This window comes from Rhea pennata, chromosome 3 (genome assembly GCF_028389875.1).
Source record: "Rhea pennata isolate bPtePen1 chromosome 3, bPtePen1.pri, whole genome shotgun sequence".
NCBI lineage: Eukaryota > Metazoa > Chordata > Aves > Rheiformes > Rheidae > Rhea > Rhea pennata.
In genome coordinates, this window is record NC_084665.1 from 103,524,772 (window position 1) to 103,545,147 (window position 20,376).

The 20,376-nt window shown below is 39.9% G+C and overlaps 1 protein-coding gene across 1 annotated transcript in view; it reads right to left on the reverse strand.

Annotated features, from left to right (window-relative positions):
- LRRC1 (leucine rich repeat containing 1) overlaps positions 1 to 20,376 on the reverse strand; it is a 75,146-nt gene that overhangs the window by 43,956 nt on the left and 10,814 nt on the right. The window contains exon 2 of the mRNA XM_062571110.1: positions 13,144 to 13,261. Coding sequence (XP_062427094.1) covers positions 13,144 to 13,261 — 118 coding nt within the window. The remainder of the gene's footprint in view (positions 1 to 13,143; positions 13,262 to 20,376) is intronic.

The window sequence follows — 20,376 nt, forward strand, 5'->3', positions numbered from 1 at the left end:
CGGCTAGAGAGGCTCCAAGGAAGGAGGATGTCAGGCAGAAGACAAGCAAAACCTCATGGTCAAACTGCCTGAACTTTGTCACAGGTTCCACTTCTTTTTAAAAGACAGATTCCAGCCAGAGTAAATTTTAGTGACATAGTCAATGAGCAATTTTTCCACCAAAATCTTTGGAAGTAGTTGTGAAGCTTTCAGGAGCCACTGAGCTCCTCAGCTTGTTCAAGTGTCCTTAAATTAAGCAACCTATTTCAAAGTGTATTCATAACAAAGTATATTCATAACAACCTCTACTGACCACACTTCAGGAGTCAAAACCTCACACTTCCTTTCCTATGGTAGGGACAAACAGGTATGAACATTGCAACATGTAAATAACAGTTTATCCTATGAGAAGAAAAAAAAGCAGCATTAACATTGCTTGATTAAGTTATGAGGTTAGAAGTGATAAATTCTCATAACACACAGGAAGTGCTAGAAAGCATTTATCTGTCATTAACACTGCAGAAAGTGAAAGCACTGAAGTCATTGTAGAGGTGTAGCCCCATCCTGCAAAACAGATGGCCATTAGTATTCTCCCTTCTCCTTCCATATTAATGTAAAAGCATCCACTTTCAAAAGGGTGTTTTAAGGAATGTAAACACTACACAGAATGGGAAACCTTCCCCTTCCCCACTCAGAAGCATGCATGAAGTCAAAACAAAACCACAATTATACTTAAAGACAGCAAAGCCAATGTTTTTACCCTTTCCAGTCCTCTACATGACAGCGCTGGCTGCAAAGGGCTGAATTGACACTATAGGCTGGTTGAGGACAGAAGTCCTGCGTACACATACATGCCTATAGCAATGAGAAACACTTAATTTCTCTGAATAACTAGTTGGAAAATGAACACAAGGGCAGCAACTCTACTTCCCTCGTTTATTAAACCTCTCTCTCTCTCAACACATCAAAATTATACTTCATTTAACAATAATTTAACAAGTTCAAGGTAAGTCTTGGTTTTGAACTGTAGTACAAAGTCCCATATAATATTTGTCAGTTTTACCAAAACTGAAAGGGCCATCACTACTCTAAAACTTTTTCTGAGGACTCAAAACAACTTGTTCCTTTTGAAGAAAGTCAGTGTTCAAACCTTCTATATACACATATACACACACAACACACTTTTTGTATACAAATATACACAGAGTTTTTGGGGGGAGGGGCATGCTGGTGTACCACTCCTTCACACACACACACACACACACACACACCAAGAATGAGTAACTATTCTATTTTTTTTTTTGAAACAAAATATAAACAGAATATACAAGGCAGTAGATAAACTTTAAACCCTCAAAGACAACAAAGTTTCTGAAATTAATCATGTTACTAATTTTCTCTACCAATCTATCGTTTCTTTACTGCCCTGTAAGTAAACTCTCTTCTACTTTTGTATGATAGATTACACAAATACAGAAAATAGATCATCTCAGGTGAAAATCCTTTGATAAGCTCTTTCAGTTACAAGCCTTGAGTACAGTTGACTGTAAAAGCCAATAGGCAAGTTTCTAAACTAAACAAAAATTATTCAAATATATGAGATTACTTACTGTAGAACAATGTAGGCATTGTTTATAGTCTTTATATATTTGAAAATTACAAAATTTGTCTTAAATATAAAACATGCCTTCCTGACCTATTTATTCCAGATTATGAAATTGCTGTATGAGCAAAAACCCTCAGTCAGAAATGGGAACAGACACAAGCCAAGGAAGGGAAATCCCATTTGTGTGTTAAACCTTTTTGCATGTAGAGTGCACCTCCCTCACCCCCTCCCCATTAATACTTTCACGTTTCACTTTACTTCAACTAGGACAGAGAGAAGTTCAGCACAGCTCTGCAAAATGAGGATATTTATCCTTTCAGTAAGTTAAATAAGGCACATTTGCAAGGCATCTTGAAAATACTTTTCAGGTAAAACACAACTTAGAGCAGACATTAACAGAAGAAATCCACTGAAATACTGTTGTGAATAAATTAACTTGGAAGAGGAAAAGCAGAAATCCTGGAGTAATCATTACAGCACAGGAGATTATGTCAGTGGTTCTAATATGAACCATTATCAGCTGAAATGCAACATTTCCAGAAGGGTATTAAAATATATAAAGAAGTCTTTCTGTCCTTCGATGGACTATGCAGCTTTTGCCATTATTGTTTGTTACTAGTTTTTATTACAGACATTATCACATGAACATATACATCTCTGCCAATATTAGCAGCAATAAGATAGAGCATTTTTCATGCCACTGCTAGAAAACCAACTCAAATCCTACTTAAATATCCAGGATTCTTCTAATGCTACGCACTGACGAATGCTCAGCATTTACATGATGCCCCAGATGTTCCAGCATACAGGCTGCACAGCATTGCTCATAATAAAGCTATAAACCAAGCATAAGCCCTATGACGTATGAGAACACAAATACACTGGCAGCAAAAAGAAGTCAGGCCAGCAGAAGTGGATAACAATCAAGCCTGGCAGTCATGTGCATAAGAGAGTATCTGCTTTTTTCCATACAAGATGCCTCTTCAGATGTTTATTCTAGTTTGCACAGGAATTTGTGATTACAGCTAGCAACCTAGCAAGCCACATACAAGTGATTTAGAAAGCAAGTTTGACACTCAGGAATTCTGTACTGTCTGAAGAAAGTTACTTTTAAAAAATCCTTTTTAGTGCTCATCTAATTTTGTTAAAGATTTTACTACAACGACACCTCTCAAACCCCTTTCTCCTCTTTCCATCTTCTGATGGCTGTGAGGAAGGTGCAAAAGATAACATTTGTTTTAAACACATAACCTTTCATATAACAAATTCTGCAGCATTTTATATGAAATTTCAAGAACTAGTAATATTCTTTTGCTTACCCAAAGGCTACATTGTCAGCATCCTTTATCCATTCTGAATAGCCAACATTTCCAATATCCAGGCAATATCAAGAGAGCAACAGCTGGGAGATCCTGTGCTGCAACAAGGCTAGTAGACCAGTGCTGCTCAAATAGTGGACTGTAGCTCAAAAATCAGAAGAATCTTTGCAAGAGCCTTACTAAATTTTCAAACATGAGAGATCCGCCATACTCCTAAGGGAGAGTTTAGAGTACTAAAGAGTCTTTCAGGGAGAAACTGCTGCATATAGTTGTATTTTCCAGCCATGAAGGCAACATGGAGCACTCGACTGCTTTAGGAGGGTTGAAGTTGGCACACTGTATGTATGTACCCCAGCAAACGTGAACTAACAGCCTCGATCTAGACAGTCAAGACTAAGGGGTCCCTACCAGGTATACATAGTAACAGCCAAATACTTTCATTTGCTAGAGACTGGTAACTCATTAATTAAGCAGTTCATTATTTCATGCCAAATTTATACCCACTAAGCCACAGCAGACTCAAGGTCTATTAGTCCATGCAGCATTATCTCTCAGCAGGAGGCAGATAACCAGAGAGCAGGCAAATCTCATCCATCCAATTCAATACACAACATATGCCTCTTCCTGTATATATACACTATACTATATTTTGTACTGTACATCATATAAAAACACTAGCAGTCCAGTCAGTCTATCAAATCATTAAGCACTGCAGTGCTTGTGTGACTCAGGAGTCTAGAGGGTCTCTTTCTGTTTCCAAGGAGGTTCTCTCTTCCATCCATTGCCTGGGCTGGAAGCCTGGCTTGAACAGGTTGACATTTGCCTTTGTGAAAGCCCTCCCACCACGCTATCCACTCCTCGGCTTTCCAACCTCTGCAGGGGGAAGCCCTCCACTTAGTCAAATACCTTGCAGTGAGGAATTCGTGCTACAAATATTTATTTGCCTTTGCAAAGGGCTCTTCAGCTGAGAAGCCCATTTGAACGGGCCAAGCAGGCTGCAGCCAAGCCTCCCCCGCAGCCCTCCACATCAGAGCTCTACCAAAGCAGCTAAAAGGCAGCCCCCAGAGCTTTTGTTTCCTTTGCAGGGAGGGATGAAGGCAGCAGTGTCCCCTCCTCCATTTCCACCTCAAGTTCATTAAATACACAGGGATTTGATAGGCTTGAAGATTTTGCTGCTAGGCCACGGGCTGAAATAATCAACCTCTTTCAGTAAGGTGTTACAGTTTCTGGGAAACAGTGTGACAGCAGTCACACTGTTCCTGCAGAGTCTATTGAGATTAAGTGCTCTTCTACAGGTATAATATTTCCCCTTTCAAGCTCTGAGGCTGTGGATAAGCAAAATTCAAAAGATGGCCTAGCTCTAAGAACCACCACCTTTACAGCTTTAAGGAAAATCCACAAACAGATTGTTTTTTTTCTGACCAAATCCCTTACTGTATAATGAACAAGGAATCGAAGCAAGGCAAGCAAATCCATTGCTCTGTCCTATCGTTTTTGTATAGATCCTCTTTTCAAGGGAGGATAAGGGCAGGAAAAATAAATACTCACAAAACTGCATTTCATGGATACATAGATATTAAGGATGCTACTGAAAAGAAAATTGATCTAAAACTTTAAAACAGGCTAGCTTTTGACCAGTTGATGTGGTAGATCATTCACAGCCGCAGAAAGAAGCAGTAACCTGGGGTCATGAATTTTAAGTTGTAAACACGAGAGGAAGGAGGGAAAAGAAAAAAAAGGTGGAGGAGGGGAAAGAGATCAGAGATTAGATCGAAAGGAAACAATGGTTCCAAGTGAATTAATTGCCTGAGTCAGGCAAGCCGTTTAGATTTTCTGCCTTTTAAGTGCCAATGAAGAGTTAAACAAAGCTACAAGATATCAAGATCTCTGTTTTGGACCTCAAACCTAGCAGGAAAGAAGTGCTTTTAGTTTGAGAAGCACAGAAAAAAAAAAAAACACAAGAACAAAATACTAGTATTCTACCTCAGATATATGTAGATGACAGATGACGGTGTAAGTGCTGTAACAGTAAAAGTTACAATTTTATGGGATTAGTACTGTAGTAATTTCAGGGTCAACTCATCCAATCTTGAAGAAAAACCTCAAGCAATTCTGGACACAAGAACCAACAAAATCAGTTTACTCTAAGAGACTGGCATCTCAGGAGCTGTAATCTGTATTTTCCTGAAACTAGAGCATTATGTCACTGCCACATGGACTGCCTGATGTTTAACACTTGAGCTGCTACATCAAGTAGGCCACAGATTTCTGTTTCCAACTTGTCCCACGGCTTTCGAAAACAAAATAACAAACACCCTTGAAAGAATGTGAGGGCTTTCTCTGGAGTTTAGATGAAGTCAGCCACTGGGATCAAAGTTATTAGATACAAGTACATAAGCATAGTTTCTTTAGAAAAAGTAATAAAATCTAGCAGAATACTGTGATGGAGAACTCTTAAAAAAATCCACTTTTCTATAATCCATTTAAGACTAACACTTTTAAACTTCTCTAACTAGATTACTCCATCATAAGATTTCACTTATCTTCTCCCCAATCACTGTTAGTGCTTGCTTTTTCTTCCTTCTCCTTACCAATTAGCCTTGCTGGCTGGTTAAATGAAGTCTTTTCTCTCTCATCTCACTTCTGCTGCTACAAATAAAACTGACCTCCTCCTCAACCTTGCAAAGATCAAATGCATTTGAATTTCAGTGACAGTTTCACAAACTAACCTTTACATCATTTCTTTAAAGCGAGCACAAATGTCTAGAAGATGGTGCGGTTCAGCTGTGCTCCAGAATCTAGAAGCAATTCCAAAGCACATTTCACATACCTCCAATACTTCCATCCGTACCCTGATCCCCAAACTTCATGTTTACAACATGAAGATGATACTGTCTTTAAGCACAAGACAAAGACAAACTAACCTCAAGGAGGGATAAGGGACAATACAAAAACAACATACACCACTGTAGAAACCAGAAGCACAAAAAAAAAAAAAAAAAAAAAAAAAAAAAAAAACTTGCCAACAAGCAACCATTTGAAAAAAAATGAAAAGTGGAAAGGTAAAAAAAAAAAATCTATTCTCTGCTAGTCCGCAACAGGAGAGCTTTGCTTTCATGAGGTCAAAACAAAACAAAAAATTTTCCTGTTTTGATTTATCTAAAGTCATCAAGAGTTACCCTTAAAAGTGGTACCTTCCCAGTTACCTCATGCTAGCAAAGTATCTGATCAGGGCTCAGACATAACATGATTTGTAGTAGTGCTCTACCATCACATAAATGACAGTAGTCTCTGGTGGGATATCCCTTCATTTTCAGATGTTCATGAAAATAGGCTACATGATTGCATCCACAGAACGCTTTCTTGCGTCAGATATGTAGTGACCATGGCAGAAACAAGAGAGCAATACTTTTTGTAAGCAGGAACTCATCTAGACATAAAGCAATTCCAAACTCAAACATCATCCAGTAGTTAAATCTTTTAACAAAAAGTTCAGTTTGCAAACTATATTGCTTCACAGCACATCTTGCTGGCTTCTGTCTTATTCTTTCTTGCCCACAGAGCAAGAAAGTGTCAGTTCACAAGTATTTCTCAGAGTCATTGCTCTTACTTATTTACCACCAGACCTGTACCAGAAAATGTGTCAGGGCAGTTGGAACTATGCTGAGAGGAAGAGGATTTCATGAAGGACATCTCTGCTCAGATGCTGTGGAAGTGTAGCAGGAATAGAGAAATTTGAGGTTAGTTCACATGGCAAAAGGGAGCAGCTGTTAGATAAGAGAAAATAGCCCAAGTGGAACTGCAGAATAGGATTAGAAGATTTACAATGCTTCTGCCTAATTAGCTTATGTTCTCACTGTAAAATAGCTGGGTCACCAGCCCAGACTGAATTGATGTAAGAGTTCAATCTTTCCTCTCAGTCAGCATTTCCAGCTTGAAAACATTACATACCTACCTTTTGGTCGGGGAGAGGCAGCATTTCCAGCTTGAAAATACTACATACCCCGCTTTTGGTGGGGGAGAGGCAGAAGGGATACATACCTACTTTGTGGGCAGAACAGCAGTAATTCTAGATTGAGGATGACAGGTATGTCTTTGATGGCAGATAGCTGGATTAAATAGGGAACTGGTGTGCATGCACCAATACAAACAAGCATGCTGAAACTCTAGAGAGTGAAGCAAAGATTGTAAACCAGTCTTCTATTCCATTTGCTTACCTTCTATAAATGGCAGAAAGAGCACACTAATACATCACCTCCTGTGTGTTCTCTAAATCATTCCAAGGAACCTTTAAAATCCTTCTTTGAAGAAAATGTACACATTATGCAATATGTAATGAATGTGGTATTCTGAGAATGACTAGGACTTGTAAATAGACTTTTAATTTGGTTGGAGAGCAACTGAAAAGAACAAATACTTCACATAAAAAGCAGTAATATCAAACTGCTTGGAATTCAGACTAGAATAGTTAAATACTGTTGCTGTTAATTTCTGAAACTACCATAAAAAAGGTTGACAAAACAAGACAAAAAAAATTCTAGTCTACAAATACAAGCCATTCTGCAAGCAAGGAAAAGATAAAAATAAAACTCAGGGAGCATGCAGGAGACTGTCCTGCAGCTGCCAGAGATTAACCTCAAAGATTTTGGACACTGATCAGACTGTCAGCCTTTAGTAGTAGTCATCCTCTCCTAAAACTAGTGTTACTACTGTTTGGATGCTTCTGTGGAACTATCTCTATTTTCAGCGTAATCCTGAAGCAGCATATTTATTTATTTTAAACATCTTTAACTATTTTCACACAAATGATAGCAAATTTTCCATAATGTATCAGTGTGTTCCAACAGAATTTTGGAAGGAGAATCCTGATGCCATGAGACTTGTATCTAAAACAGCTAAATGTCAATGCTGTCATAAATTCAGTTTAACCAGAAACTACAGAAATGAATAGTAACCAATGTAGCCAGAATCTATATCTACAGAAAATATCAAACTGCATGCCAAACTGGAATATTATTAACAACTGACATTGAAGAAAATACCATTTTGAGCTTTTGATATCAAGCATCATGCTGAGTCAAATATGGCTCAACGAGGTCTGCCCACACACAGATTTCTTTAGTAGCTGCCACAGCAAACCTAGCACTCCTCCGTTCACAAAGTAAGGAGTCGCTGCTTTGCTGAGCAAGGAGACAGCAATAGAACCAACATAATCCATCTACAAAGGTCACCAAAGCCATTTCACTCTTGCACGACACACACACTTCCATCTTCACTCTGTCGAGACTCACGGTCTGGACACAAGAACAAACTGCGAGGTTACAAAGTGTTTCCACAGAGAGAAAGCCAACTTGAATTCCCATATTTGCACAAACTAGACAGCATGTGCAGAAACAAAGCGCAAAATCTGCTGGTGTACAGCAATTATAACCTTAATGCTATGGCTCGCACGCCCAACGTGTGGTAAGAGTTCTTGGTGGAAACAAAAAGAGTAGCAGAAGAGAAGCCTGCCAGGCTTTCAGCATAGCATACAAGAAAGCATACACACAAGCATGAAAGGCTCCTCTTCTACACCAGCAAAAAGATTAGAGTTCACCAGCGAGGGAAGTGGACAGCGAGCCCATTCGAATGCAACTCCTGCATCTGAGAAGAGATCTGCCCTCAAGTTTAGAAATGCCACACCAGCTCCTAGTATCCTGCAGCCACCATTCAGTAAGAAAGTATACAAGGATTTTATTATTATGCTAACAGCTGGGTGAAGCAAGCTGCTGAACAATCTGTCAGAGGCTGGAAAAGGCACAGAACACTACAAACAGAAACCCAAAAATCCACACCACATAAGTTATTAAGAGAAAGTCTGTGCGGCTAACAATTTCTTTCAAATAATAAAAAAAATACAATTAAGTCAGTTAACAACTTCAGGGCATTTTAAGGCACATATGGTATCATGAATGAAACATAAATCCTCCAGACTCCACTGACATAGTACTTACCAAAGGCAAACAAAAACCTTGGAGAAGAGTGGAACTAAAAAGGAGTGCACTGAGTCTGCTAAAATGTACATAATCCCAAACATCAGCATGCATTAAATTAACTACAGAAAGCTTATGCATTACCCCTCCCATCTGGAAGAAGCTAAAGAACAAGAAAAGTCATTAACATTTTAATGAGTCTGGGATGGCAGAGCCCTAAGCTGGAAGAATTTAGCTTCTAGATGTGCAGAAAAAGGGGAGTGGAGGGGGACAAAGTCACTCCAGGAAACCATGAACAGCATGGCTAGGAGCCTTTTAAAATTCCAAGGGTTTTCAAATAAGAAGCTCAGACTTTTGGAGAGAAGGAAGCTTAAGGGCAGAGCCAACTAAGGCTTAAGGAAACAAATTGCAGAAATTTAAGCACATCTTCCTTCCTTCAGACTGCACTTCTTTTCTACATCACAGGGGGTAATGTAAAATTGTAAAATGTAAAATGTAAAATTGAGAACCTTTCCCAGAAAATACCCAAAACCAAAGAGTGCACACGCATTTCTGATTCTGCCTGGAGCAGTCTCTCTCGTACCACCTAGAGTAAAGACCTGTGCTGAAACTCTATGCAAAGCACAGGACTATACTAAAGCCATATCTAAGCTATATACATTTGCTTCAGCAACCCAGCATCCTTGCACAATTCACCAGCGATGTGAGAAACCTGGAAAGGATTTATTAAATTTGAGGAGTCTGTGGGAGCCAGCAGTAGTTTTAGACACACAGCAGTTGGGCAGCAGAATCCTGTAGCTCAGAAGATGATGCTAGAGGGAATACTTTCAATGAGCTCCTGAGTCTCAGACACCCTTTGCCAGCAATCAAAAAGCTCATGCATCCAATGTTGAAATTCTATGAGCCTATTTTCTTTTGTTTTCCAGAAGGGGGAGTACAGTCAGACCTGTTATATCAGCTTTTTGAACAACCTAAGAGTGGGGGACAGAGATAAATTGCATTATCAAATAACCTTTAAAGAGTAAATAACTGCTATGTTGCTTTCTTTGCACAGCTTCTCTGCCCTCTGATATGCCCATCCTTGATTCACTCACGTAGCCTTTGCTCAAGCAACAGGCTCCTCCACACTAGAAAAGCACCAGAAAGAATGCTTTTCATGAAATCCAGATGAAGACAGCCTTACAGAGGAATAAAAAAATAGCATCAACATACAAACAATGCAGGAAAGTTTAAGATCATTTGGCTCCCTACCTTCCCCAAATCCTTCCCCTTTTGCATCAATAAGGCTCTCTTACCTTACCCCCCTCCAAACTTCCATAAACTCCCACAGAGAAAGGCAAGATCACAGAAATACTGAGTTCGTATCTGCTGAAAAATCTGAACCTTTACTTAGAAGTATTTTCATAGCTCTATATTCAGTTATTAACAAAACAACTGCTTAAAAGATGAACTAGGTAGCATATTGTTAAAATACACTAGCCTATCTCCGGTACTTTTAAATACTTGAAAATTTAGGAAAGCCACATTCTGGAGTTTCCCCTGTTCACTTCTTTCTGAGAGTCTACCAACTGGAGATACATCTACAGTGTATAACACTGCATTGCACACATACACTGCACACGCTTCAGCTAGCTCTGAAGAGTCAGCAGGAATCCTTGAAGAGGGAATCTCACCTTTAGATGCAACACTTACCACTGCACAAAATGTAGCTGGCCACCACAATCTGGAAGTATGCCATCAATTCAGCCACACAGTGTACAGACCATCTCACGTGGCTTCAAAGATTATACATAGACTGAAAGATTAGATGGTAATGAGAAAGGAAGACTAACAGGGAAATGGAATTACTTTCTTCACTTAAAACCCCTTCCTCCTCCTCCTGTGGTGAGATGTTAAAATATGAAGGGCTACTCCTGGACACAGATCACTAAATAAATTAATCTCTAGAGGAAAGAGAATGCCCAGAACTGAAAGCAATTAGTGCACTAGAGTGGACAGCTAAAACAACAACAAAAAAAAAATACAGAACAATGATCTCTTATTTCACAAGTTCAGATGTCACCATCACACTTTCCTATTCATGCAGTATGCTGCATTTTGAAGAGCTGGGCTGTTTTTCTGTGTCTGAAAGGAATACAAAGGGTTCCTATTTATTGCTAAGCCATTTGTTAGTTAGAAAAACAACTGATGAAGTGTAAACCACTGAACAGGAGAAACCTTTGGAAGGCTGCAAACCTAACATACTGGAAGTTGAGTTCAAAATGCAGAGCTAAGAATCAAAAATCATAAATATCCAAAGTTCCACATAAGAAATTTCCCCTGCAGCACTCCATATGGCATATTGTTTTGCTTTTAATTTGAAGAGCCAAATGAGCTGTAGATAACCATAACATGATTAAACAGAGGAAAGTAAGATCACTCATCTTCTGTAATGGACCCCCTCTAACCCCTCACATGGTGTATTTTTTTATTTTTAATTTGAAGAGTCATGGCATACAGTAACTGTGACATGATTAAACAGAGGAATGTGATATCAGTCACTTTCTGCAATAAACGACAGAGAAGAGAAATAATGCAATAAAATGGGTAATTAACACTGAACCTTGGATCTAGGAAAGAGATTGCTTCCTGAAAACTTGATCAAGACATCACTTTAGAAAACACTTCCTTGTGCAGTTCTAATGACACACACGCATCTACCCGAGCATGAACATTCACACCATCTGTTCTTGTTACAGTTGAACTCTCGCGCCAACTTCAAGCCAGGCTGACAATAGTTTGTATGGCTCCAATCCATCAGCTCTTTTGCAGCTAGTTATGAATTTGCAAAAAGAATTACTGAGCCAACATAGTATTTCCTATCATATAAGGTCTGTTACAGATAGCACTAATCTCAGCCAAACTCAGTAGCCAAAACGCTGCATCAGTTAAAGCTCATGTACTGCTAAAATGATTTAGCTAATGTGTTTCTTGCATTTCCCAGATTATTTCTTTTCAGTTTTCTTATAAGATTTTGTAAACGTGTATAACATTGTATGATTCGCAGAAATTTTTCAACAACTGCCTAGAGACTCGTTACACTTCAGCAATTATACCACCAGATAAGGATAGCATTAAAACCATTAGACAAGTATAGGAAAGTTGCAAAATTCTGGTCGTTACAGGACGGTGAAGTGGCCGCTGAATATTCTTCAGTGGCAAAGAGCCAATGAGAAGTTAAATCATAAAGAAAAAAGGCTTCCTGCTGAACTGTTTTTTCTCCCAATATTCCAGTACATCCTTCATTTACTGACAAACATACAACCTTGCTCTCTCTACCCCCACCCCACCATACCTCAGAGAGCATTTTGTGCATATTCACTGAATATAGGAAGGCAAAAAATAGCTGACAGTTGCTCCACTTTGGTAATGCTGATTTGCTGTTACTAGACCACTGGATCATAAGGCTGCTTAGAAGCGACCCACCAGGCTCTGAATATCTTTCAAAACTGCCAGGTTCACCAGGCTACAGAAAACAGGGAAGAAGCAAGCCATTTTCACTCCATCACTGCTTGGAACAATATAAGCAGTGGTAACTGAAGCAAACCTTACAACAGAATTGGAAACCACAGGGGTTTGTAACAGTAATTTTTACAAAACAATTACTTTCAGCAATCCTTTTCCGAACTGACTTCTGCAAGAGACAAACAGAACAATTCTTCTTCTACAAGTACAACTAGGAACTACCAGCACTCTGCCCCTTGATACTCACAGGTAAACAGGAGGGAAGAAGTAAAGAACTAGACCCAAGTGTGACCGATCAATAAACCGCTACAATGGAAGAAGGCACAACAAGCTGGACTTAACTCCTGGGCAGCTCTTTTCAGACAGAAAGGAGCTTTCTCCTCTCAATCTTTTTTTTTTCTTGACTTCTAGGCATTTAAAAGAGCTTAGGGGAAGAAATCCATATGTGACAAATACACATCCAGTGACAGATACATATATAAAAACAGGATTTAAAGCATTCTTTATATCAGAAAACAAAGCAGTCTCTCAGGCAGAGTTAGAGTCAAACAGTATTTTATTATTGTATTTTTATTACTGCCTCTCCTCTACTCTTTCCCTCCTCCCCACCTAGAGCTACAAAAGCAAATCCATGCATAACACAGAAAAGCATTCTACAGGATATGTACAGCAACTTCAGACACAGAAAGACCCTACCAATTCAGTTTTATAGATCATGTCATATATACAATATAGAATCAAACATATTAAGTTTTTAGCTTACCATTTCGAGATAAATCAAGTTCCACCAGCTGCATGAAATTAGCTATTTCTGGAGGGAGTCGCTGGATTTCATTATCACTAAGTCCTAGTTTCCGTAACTTTACAAGTTGGAAGAAAGGCTGAAAGAAAAAAAAAAAAACCCACATCAGAAAATCTTCATACAACTCTTATTAATCATGATAAAGGATAAGCAAAAACACAACGCAAAAGTTCGACTGGAGGCTGCTTTCAAGGTTTGGGCTAACTAAAGTTATTGCTTAGGATCAGTTATGTAGACCTCTTTCAGAACTGCATCAGAATGAACAACATTTTGTTAAATTTTTACCTGTAAACAGACCTTTATCTGTATTTTGTTTAAACTGAAAACTTACTTTAAAAAATGCAATTCGCAAAGTTAGCTATTAAAGATCAGAGCAGACATACTAATGAAATCCAGAGTACCTGCTTCAAAATCATTAATAGGATGCAGCTATTCAGCAAGCTAATTAAAAGCATCCTAATTACACACCTGGACTCATTAGGAAGTTAATGTAGAGAGAGACTTCTAAAGGATAATCCAGAAAAGCCACACTGAGGGGCTGTCAAGGTTTTCTTTTTCACCAGCAAGTGTGATAGCCAATTAGGTTATAGAGCCAGTTTCCCTCAGGACTTCTCTTTCTCCGGCCTCATAAATCTCATGTTCCTGTAGGTAGGGTGGCCCAGTTTCAGAAGGACTAATGAAAGTTGTGGGATGCAAAATTTCATATCTCCCCAGCTTGAAGAGGAAACAAACTCAGATGTGTCTCTATAGTGAGGCTCTCTAGCCTCTTGAGTAGGTATGGCCACCATTTCTGCAGTCTTTGTCCAAGACCAACAAATAGAGACCACACATCTTGGACAAGCAGGAAGGCAGCCCCAAAAGGGGTGTCCGGGTAGAAGGAGGTAACTGCTCACTAGGCTGCAAGCAGGGCAGGGCATGCAGTGCAGAGCAGCATGATCACTTCAGCCAAGTCCCTCAGCTATGGATTCAGTATCTCACAGCCTCCAAGACAAAAAAGCCATCAGATGAAAGCTGCATCTGAACTGCAAGGCAGCTGCAGAGGACTTGGGCACTGCAAGTCATGTCCACCCTGCACTACACTGGCAAACTAGAAGCAGAAGACCTGCATGGATGAGCAAGGATCTCCCGGCAAAACTCAAATAGAAGAAGTGTACATAAGGTGGAAGAAGGGACAGGCCGCTTGGGAGGTATATAGGAACGTTGTCAGAGTATGCAGGGATGCGACTAGGAAGACTAAGGCCCATCTGGAATTAAATCTGGCAAGGGATGTCAAGGACAACAAGAAGGGCTTCTTCAAATACATCAGTAGCAAGAGGAAGACTAGGTAAAATGCCCGCTCCTGAATCAGGTGGGGACCCTGGTGGCAAAGGTTACAGAGAAGGGAGAGTTACTGAATGCCTTCTTTGCTTCAGGCTTTACTGCTAGGAGCAGCCCTCAGCAATCCCAGACCCTGGAGATGAGAGAGAAAGTCTGGATAAAGGAAGACTTTCTCTTACTCAAGGAAGATCAGGTTAGAGATTTTCTAGGCAAACTTGACACCCACAAGTGCATGGCCCCAATAGGATGCATCCACAAGTGCTCAGGGAGCTGGTGGATGTTACTGCTAGGCCACTCTCCATCTTTGATAGGTCATGGAGAACAGAAGAGGTGCCTGAGGACTAGAAGAAAGCCAATGTCACTCCAGTCTTCAAGAAGGGCAAGAAGGAGGACCCAGGCAACTACAGGCCAGTCAGCCTCACCTCCAACCCTGGAAAGGTGATGGAAAAGCTCATCTTGAATGCCATCTCTAAGCAGGTGGAGGAAAAGAAGGTGATGAGGAGTAGTCAGCATGGATTCACCAAGGGGAAATCATGCTTAACCAATCTGATAGCCTTCTACAATGGCATGACTGCTTGGGTAGATGAGGGGAGAGCAGTGGATGTTGTCTGCCTTGACTTCAGCAAGGCTTTCGACTGTCTCCCATGACATCCTCCTAGAGAAGCTCAGGAAGCGTGGGTTAGAGGAGTGGACAGTGAGGTGGATTGAGAATTCGCTGAAAGGCAGAGCTCAGAGGGTCGTCATCAGTGGCGTGGAGTCTAGTTGGAGGCCTGTAGCTAGTGGTGTCCCTTGGGGCTCTGTACTGGGTCCAGTCTTATTCAATTTATTCATCAGTGACCTGAATGAAAGGACAGAGAGCACTCTCAGCAAGTTTACTAATGATACCAAACTGGGCAGAGTGGCTGACACACGAGGGCTGGGCTGTGCTGCCATTCAGAGGGACCTGGACAGGCTGGAGACTTGGATGAAGAGGAACCTCATGAAGCTCAACAAAGGCAAGTGCACCTATGGAGAAATAACCCCAGGCTATAATAACCAGTACAGGCTGAGGGCTGACCTGCTGGAGAGCAGCTCTGTGGAAAGAGACCTGGGCTTCCTGGTGGGCAACAAGTTAACTATGAGCCAGCAATGGGCTCTTGAGGCTCGGGGGTGGGGGGGGTGGGGATCTTATTAATGTGTGGAAGTACCCAAAAGAAAGGTGTCAAGAGGATGGGGTCAGACCCTTCTCAGTGGTGCCCAGAGACGGGATGAGAGGCAACAGGCACAAAGTGAAACACAGGAAGTTCCATCTAAATACGAGGAAAAACTTCTTTGCTGTGAGGGTGACAGAGCACTTGAACAGGTTGCCCAGAGAGGCTGTGGAGTCTCCTTCCTTGGAGAATTTCAAAAGCCATCTGGACATGGTCCTGTGTAGTGTGCTCTAGGTGACCCTGCTTGATCAAGGGGTTGGACTAGATATCTCCAGAAGTCTCTTTCAACCTCCAACCATTCTGTGATTCTGTGATTTAATTGTTAATACGATTAAACTAAGAATCTATCAGAAGCTTAAAAAAGGATGTAAAAATACTTTTGTTAAAATATAGTAGGAGTCCACTCCACAGAAAAGGTCACAATCTGCCTGCCAACACTGTACAAAATAAATACTGGACAAAAATCTCACTGCATATTTTTCCTCTGTCAGTTTTGGCTGCTAAACTATAAGACGGTTATAAATATTGATGTTCTAACACAAATCTTTTCATAAGCAATATTTGTCCTTGCCTTGCCAGAGACACTTCACAACAGCAAATGAGAAGAGATAGCAGGAACATGATTGAAAGACAAAATGGTCATCTAAAAATGTTAAGAGACAGGCATCCCTTGGAAAGTTTGAGAGTCCTTGTCTCACCCTGTGTCCGTGTTGTATATATTTACTAAATGCACAACACAGCTGTGCACAACAAACAAGAAAATAAATTACATCATATTTAAAGACATTACTGTTTCTGTAACAGGCTACTTAAAAGAAAACTTAATTGGGGGCTTTATTTCTATTTTGCATAACAATTTTAGATGAATAACACCATTTCCTAGGTAAAATCAAAAGTTCCAGTTATGCGAACTGCACTTCTTTGAACCTCTTGGGGTTCTTTTCCTTTAAACTACAGAATTAAATCACTCCTGCATGTTTAGTAGATCCTGCCCCCATTTCAGTTATTATTCTTCCTTTATCCAAGGCACACTGTTAATGCTCTCAAAAGCTACTAGAGAGTCAAAAAGTAACTCCTTTTTGTCCAGTTTTTTTACCTCTCGGAAAGACCACAGGGGAAAAAGAGAATTAAGAATATATGGAGTAGAGTGCGATAACTGTAAACATATATACCAATATTTTTTACATTTTAAAAACACATTAAACATAAACATGTTCCTGATATACCAGAGAGAGGCAAGTTGCTATTGAAAAAGCTCAGACAGGAACACAAGTGCAATACAGCTGTTGTTTAGCTCAACCTAGGCCAGAGCAGAACTCTTAACAGCAGGTTTCAACTGCAGACCCAACTTGTCTGCAAGTATTTTGGCAACACTTTTAATGCTGCTCAGTTTAGCCAGCCTAATTAATAGTGCTTCAATGAGACAAATAATTCCATGAGCATCAGCACTAAAGAAGCCTGCAGCTTTCTATTTACTGGCAATTTCCAGCCTCCAAATGAAGTTTTCCTACAATCAAAGAATTTATAAAGGTTTCTCATATATGATTTTTCTAAGAGTATGTGTTGAAATATAGCTTCTCCCTCACTGGAAAACTACTCAGGGTTCTCTCTTCTACCCAACCACATAATTTTAAACCCCTTCATTCTGTCAAAATCGGTTTGAGATCAGCCAATGGAAGGAAAAAGAAGAGATGACTGAGCAAACCACTGAAAAGCAGAGACTGACAACGTGATCCCAATTTTCATTTTTCATATTATTTTAAAGAATTTAATTACAACCGGCACTCTTGGGTTTAGAAATAGAAGTTAACAAAATTAAGCCAAACTGGTTGGATTGACAGAATTCAAGATTTTTCTGGTTGGGAAAGTGGCCAAAACAATGCATATTACTATTTTTTTTTTCATTAATGCACTTCAGTAAGAAAACTAATGCATAGAAACCCTGCCTACATGCTTTGGTTAAAAAAAAACAAAACAATCAAACAAACAAAAAAAAAGGAAAAAAGACTAAACCAAAAGAAAAACACAGTGGGAGGAAATGGATGAAAGCAACAGAAAACTGGATTCAAAAACACAGAAGGGCACACAAAATACCTGCAAATAAAGCTGTTTTCAAGGAGCAACTTTTCAGAGCTGGAGATATGCTGAAGTAAAATTAGAAACCTATTTTGGCAAAGTTGGCATAACCAAATGCATAGTGTCATGAACAAGATCTTCCCATAAAAAGGTGACTATTAGCAGCAAAGTAAAACAAGATTAGAGGTTAAAGAAATCCACTGCCTGATTTTCAAGATGGGCCAGAATACGTATCAGCAGATACTTACTACATTATCAGAAGAATGAGAGGCAGAGAAGTAAGGACACTGAAATTAACTGCGCTTTTGGAGTTGAATTAGCACAGGACAGAAAAATACTATGTTTTTGGTGCAAGTACTTAAGCTCTTGGCCACTTGCTTAAAATTTCAGAATACCTGCTCTTATGTCAAGGTTCCTTTAGGCAGCAATAAGGATTTTCAACATATGCACACTGTCTCAGCCTTTAAGGATTCCACAGGAAAATTTAGTACTATATTCAGACAGTAGTAAGTAAATTTCAAGACAGTTCACTGCCTACTCCTGATTCTTAAACATCACCTCTAATTATTTCACTCATTTTCCAAATCTCTAATTGCCCAGTTATAAAGGTTTTCTATATTTCAAAATTAAAATGTAACGCACAGTAATTTAAATTTAGTTTAACTCTTATTTGCATTCCTGCTTCAAATCTAACTTGAGGCTTCGTTTTCTCTTCCTACATCATAAACAAAAAGAAATGAGAAAGCCTTCATTTTATTTGTTCACTGCCATTTACCTGTTACCTGACCTCTTTCAGTACCTGGATAATTGAAGACACTAAATCAGTCCTTCCCCCACTCTTTTATACTGCCTCAAAAAGACTTCAGAAAAAGTCACGAATCTTTTCTGAGGCAAACACAAGCAGGAGCTGTAACTTGTTTTTGGTAATCAGCCTAACAAAACAGCTAAAAAGATAATGCATTAAATAACTTTATAACACAGCAGACACAACACTCGCTACCTCTCGCCACGAAGTCCCGAGTCTCTAGACTACAGAACGATTTGCTTTGGGTCCCTGAAGGATTGCTTCTTGGTCCGCGCAGTTGCACAGCTTCAGCAAGACGAGAGGGGAAACCCAACCGTGAGGGCTGATGTTCACTGAGGAAAATGAGGTTTAAATCTCGTAAGGCAGAAAAGTACTGCATTCTGCTGTTCTGCTTCCTGGAGAAGTGTTTAATGACAATGTTCACACAAACACATTCCCCATGTTTATGAGAACAGAAAATGCAAATAGGGAAGGGTAAACTTGTTCTCATTCCTCATCCCTCCCCTTCCCCCCCCCCCCTTTTTTTTTTTTTGGAAAAAAAAAAAGAGTAGAGGAAAGTCATGTACAGTCCACTCTTGGAAAGAATATCCACAAGACAGATTGAACACTACAGATTTCAAGAGGGAAGACATTTAAATGCCATATAGGCCAGTGATTCTGGTGGGGTTTCAGGCATTTCTCCTATCAAACCAAACTTGACAGCCTGGAGTTACCCAGCAGCAGCCTACCAGAACCACGGCCATTTTCACACTCGGAGCGACTTCTAACAGAGTTTGCCTTCCACTCGTGCAGTAAGGCACAAAGAGACAAGAGCTGCAGATAACATTCAAGCCAAAATTCCTGGCTGGGATGTAACGCTGTACGTCGCCGTCTCAGAATCCACCCCAGTGCTTCTGGCCAACAACGTGAGCAGGAGCGCTGAGGGAAATGGACTCCAAGAGCAGAGAGAGCAGACTCCTTCCCCTTGAAGCCAGACTCCTTCCCCTTGAAGCATAGGCTAACTAGTTAATGAAATACTTACCAAGCTGCATCTTACTGTGGATATATGAAGTGTGAAATGAGTTTCAGGCAGACTCCAGTGAAGTCTAGTTTGGGCTCTAAGATGTTAGCATCCAACAGAAAGCCTCCTGTCAACATCAGGATCTCCCAAGTCTCTCCACCTGCTTTCAGCCGCAAGCAGGCATGGCTCATGAGAGGGACAGGATTTCACAAACACGAATCCCTTGTGTTCCTTTAGGACAGTCATTTATATATATACATGTATATATATGTATATAAAGTACTAAGCAAGATACCTAAAAGATTTCTGGGGGAACGGACTATTTAATTGCGTAGTACACAGGGTCATAATGTAGCTGATGCCCCTAGACTCTAGTTTTACTAGAAGCAGTTACTGGCTTTCCTTTCAAGCAGTGAGGCTCACTTCAGCAGCAGGTAACATACTGCAGTAAACAGAAGTCTGTCTGCTTCTCATATGGCAAACCAGCAAATGTACAATTGCCCCATACATTGGTTCTGCAATTTCTATATTGAAGTTTTCATGGCAAAATCAAAACCCATTACAGATTTCTGGCACGGTGAAAGACAGTTTCACACGCCCAAACCACATTTGTAGAATAGGTTGAAATTGTACTTTCACATGCCCAAACCACATTTGTAGAACAGGTTGAGATTGTACTTTGATCTTGATCGTATCATCAAATTTGACACCACAAATAGCAACAGAAGATAGCATTAGGGCAGACATTCAACAGAGAACAGTCTAGCACGAATCTATATGAAACATAAATGAAATGACTAAATTTC